Genomic DNA, 3,742 nt, shown 5'->3' on the forward strand with positions numbered 1-3,742 from the left:
TATGGCAAAAGGTCGTTGATGCAAACGGAGAATATTTCGCTGATTAATATTTTTTCGTTTGTTTTTGAATAAAGATTGAATTTTATAAAAAAAAGCTCAGAACTTTTTTGTACACCTAATAGTTAGTCTGTGCGTCAAATCGCGTTTTAATAATTTCTGCGAGAAGATGGATTGCGTTGTGCTTCCAAAAATAACATAACATTTGCCGCAGCATTTCATACCCATGCAAAACGTGTCCGTCCCAAAACACATAAAGCTTGCTGATCCGAACTTCAACGTACCGGCTAGCATTGACATTCTAATTGAAGCCGAGTCCTTCTGGAGGCTCATTTGTGCAGGTCAGATCAAACACTCAAAAGATCAGCCAACGTTGCAAAAGATACATTTTGGATGGGTCATCTCCGGTATCACACCAAATGACATAACCAGATCTGTTTCATCTCATAATTTTCACTTAACCTCGCTCGACGAATTAAGGCTTACATTGAATCGGTTTTGGGAGATTGAGCATAACGGCACCGCGAAACCCGGGAAAAAAAGGCCTGTGAGGCGTCGTTCCTACATGGCGTAAGTAATACCCGCAACAGTGAAGGGCGTTTTATCGTCAAGCTTCCAATAAAGCAAGACAAACTAGGTGACCTGGGAGAATCAAAAGACATCGCTCTAAGACGTTCCAAATCTTTGGAAAAGCGGCTCATCGCTCAACCTCGCATGTATGACGAATACAAGAAATTCATGGGCGAATACACCCAATTGAATCACATGAAGGAGGTGAACAGTCACGTGATGCCAAGCCCAAGCTCTCCAGTTATTTATCTCCCGCACCATACTGTACAAACCGGATCGAGGTCAACTGCAAAGTTCCGAGTGGTGTTTGACGGCTCATGCAAAACCACAACTGGACTATCTTTAAATGACGCGTTAATGGTAGGACCTACGTTACAAGAAGATCTTTTTTCCATTTTGGTCAGGTTCCGAACATTTGAAATCGCTGTTACCGCCGATATAACAAAAATGTATCGACAAGTTCTGATCGATTCAACTCAAACATCCCTACAGCGTATTTTTTGGCGAGAATCCCAAGACGAGCCCATCAAGACCTTTGAACTACTCACAGTGACTTATGGCACTTCGTCAGCGTCGTTCCTGGCCATCAGAACTTTGAGAAAGTTAGCAGAAGATAGTGCAGATCGCTATCCGAGAGCGGCTCAATTAGCTGTCCGAGACTTCTATGTAGATGATCTCGTCACTGGGGCGGACTCAGTAGAAGAAGCCTTGTCCATCAAGAAAGAGATCACTGCATTACTGTAAGAAGGAAGCTTCGAGCTTAGAAAATGGTCATCCAATTCTCTTAGCCTCCAGGATCGCAACTCTTCCATCGAGCAAAAGGAGTTCATTCTATCCACTGACAAGGGCTCCGAGAAAAGAACGTTAGGCATTGCGTGGGACTGCCGAGCCGACGTATTCAAATATTCATCCATCAATCATCTTCCTCCTTTGGAGGTGCCTACCAAACGAAGTATTTTAACGCATATATCTCTCATTTTTGACCCGCTGGGACTGTTGGGTCCAATCACATTGCTCGCCAAAATCATCATGCAAGATCTCTGACGACTCAAGCTCGATTGGGATGAATCGATTCCCTTAGAATTGAATACCAAATGGAAGCATTTTGAAAGAGAGTTGCAGGAGATAAATAGCTTATATATTCCTCGCTTTGTCATAACTACACAACAACATATCTGTTTGGAACTACATAGGTTCTCAGACGCTAGCGAAAGCGCTTACGGAGCATGCATCTACCTGCGCTCCATCTCAAGCAGCGGCGATTATTGTACATCGCTGCTGTGCTCCAAATCCAGGGTGGCACCATTGAAAGGTGTGTCGCTCCCTCGTCTCAAGTTGTGTGATACATTACTACTAGCTCAACTCATCAGCAAGATCTCGAAATGTCTTACGTGTAAAATATCCGCCATTTACCTATGGACGGATTCCACAATTGTGCTATTGTGGCTGCAATCGTGCAGTCAATCATTGTCAACCTTCGTGGCCCACTGCGTCGGTGAGATACAGGAATTAACATCGATTCAACAGTGGAATCACATACGATGTGAGGACAATCCTGCGAACTCATTGTCCCGGGGTATCTCTCTCATGCCGGGTTCTCTGGCTCAACTGGATATCTGGTGGTCGGGGCCTTCCTGGCTGGGGCGTGATCAGGAGAACTAGCCTCAAAAGGCTATTCCCATCGGCGTGACCAATATCCCTGAGCACAAATCTAAGGCTATCTCTGCGGCGGCAACTAATACGCAAGAACCTGACATATTTTATCGATATTCAAAACTTAATAGGCTTGTTCGAGTCTTTGCGTACATGACTCGTTTTTTTAGATAGACTCAAAGGTTCAAAATCTTCATCCGGCAAACCTCAAGAAGCATTATCTTCGCTGAGCAATGTCATTCAACCAATATCTTCCAATGAGCAATTGCAGGCTATCCATCGTCTGGTCCAGATAATACAGGCGAAGCATTTTTCTAAAGAGATAAAATCACTCAGTAATCTTGAAGCTATCCACACAACCAGTCCGATCCTAAAATTGAATCCCTTCCTTGACGATTCCGGAATTTTACGGGTGGGAGGCCGTTTAAGCGCATCTTCATTGCCTTATATACCCAAGCATCCAATACTGTTACCTGGGAATCATCCATTTTCCCGTCTAATTGTAGTACATGAGCATGAGAAGCGGACCGCAAGCCACGCTGGCCGCGGTGCGTGAGCGCTACTGGCTTATCTCAGCGCGCAACATCATTCGACATATTCTCGCAAAATGCGTCGTTTGCTTTAAAAGTTCCCCAAAACTCGCATCCGCCATAATGGGAAATTTACCTGAACCGCGGGTTAAAGTGTCTCCAAGAGTATTTGATCAATGTGGAGTAGACTATGCCGGCCCTCTCTACTATAAAGAAGGTGGTAGGAAAATCACTAAGCTAGTGAAATGTTACATCGCAATTTTTGTTTGTTTAGCCACCAAGACGGTACACATTGAATTGGCAACCAATTTGTCATCGGAAGCATTTTTGAACGTCTTCAAGTGCTTCGTAGCGAGAAGGGGTTGTCCTTCAGACGTTTTTTCTGACAACAGGCTGAATTTCGTGGGCGCCGAGCGCGAATTAAATGAGCTAAGGGACTTACTTCGTAATGAATTAGCTCAACAACAAATCCAAGACCGGACAGTAACTCTAGGAGTTCGCTGGCATTTTATACCGTCTAGATCTCCACACCATGGCGGTCTATGGGAAGCCGCAGTAAAGGCGGCCAAGTGACACTTGGCTCGCGTAACAAGGAACTCCAGCCTGAGATACGAGGAGTTGGAAACATTACTTATCCAGATTGAGGCAATTTTAAACTCCCATCCGCTCACTCCCATTTCACACTTCTGGAAGCGACATATGAGTACCTTCACCAATGTCAGGAACGCAATAAATGGCAGGTAAACGAACCGTCTTTGCACATCGGTCAAATGGTTATCATCAAGGAAGATAACGCTCCTCCATTATCATGGCCTCTGGGAAGAATCCAAGAGATACAGACCCAAACGATTTCGCATCGTTAACTCCAGGGCATTTCTTGGTGGGTACCTCTCACATCTTATCCCGAACCATCTTTAGGCGAGTTACCAATCGCCTGTCGCGATGGCAATATATTGAACAACTGCGTCAACACTTCTGGAAGCGACATATGA

General features: G+C 44.7%; 1 protein-coding gene across 1 annotated transcript; it reads left to right on the forward strand.

Moving 5' to 3' along the window:
• Positions 1–223: 223 nt before the first annotated feature.
• On the forward strand, positions 224–3,742 carry LOC108723943 (uncharacterized). Its single transcript, XM_018450017.1, has 7 exons — positions 224–544; positions 610–1,307; positions 1,356–1,519; positions 1,649–2,212; positions 2,391–2,632; positions 2,727–3,305; positions 3,620–3,742. The coding sequence occupies exons 1-7, from the start codon at positions 224–226 to the stop codon at positions 3,740–3,742; spliced, it is 2,691 nt and encodes an 896-aa protein (XP_018305519.1).

The sequence above is a fragment of the Mycetomoellerius zeteki genome, unplaced genomic scaffold (genome assembly GCF_001594055.1).
Source record: "Mycetomoellerius zeteki isolate Tzet28-1 unplaced genomic scaffold, Tzet1.0 scaffold254, whole genome shotgun sequence".
NCBI lineage: Eukaryota > Metazoa > Arthropoda > Insecta > Hymenoptera > Formicidae > Mycetomoellerius > Mycetomoellerius zeteki.

Coding starts and splice junctions, on each gene's coding strand:
- LOC108723943 (XM_018450017.1), top strand. CDS start 224: ATGCAAAACGTGTCCGTCCCAAAACACATAAAGCTTGCTGATCCGAAC. Junction 1,520..1,648: donor GGAGGTGCCTACCAAACGAA/GTATTTTAACGC, acceptor CGATTCCCTTAG/AATTGAATACCAAATGGAAG. Junction 2,213..2,390: donor GGGGCCTTCCTGGCTGGGGC/GTGATCAGGAGA, acceptor TCGTTTTTTTAG/ATAGACTCAAAGGTTCAAAA.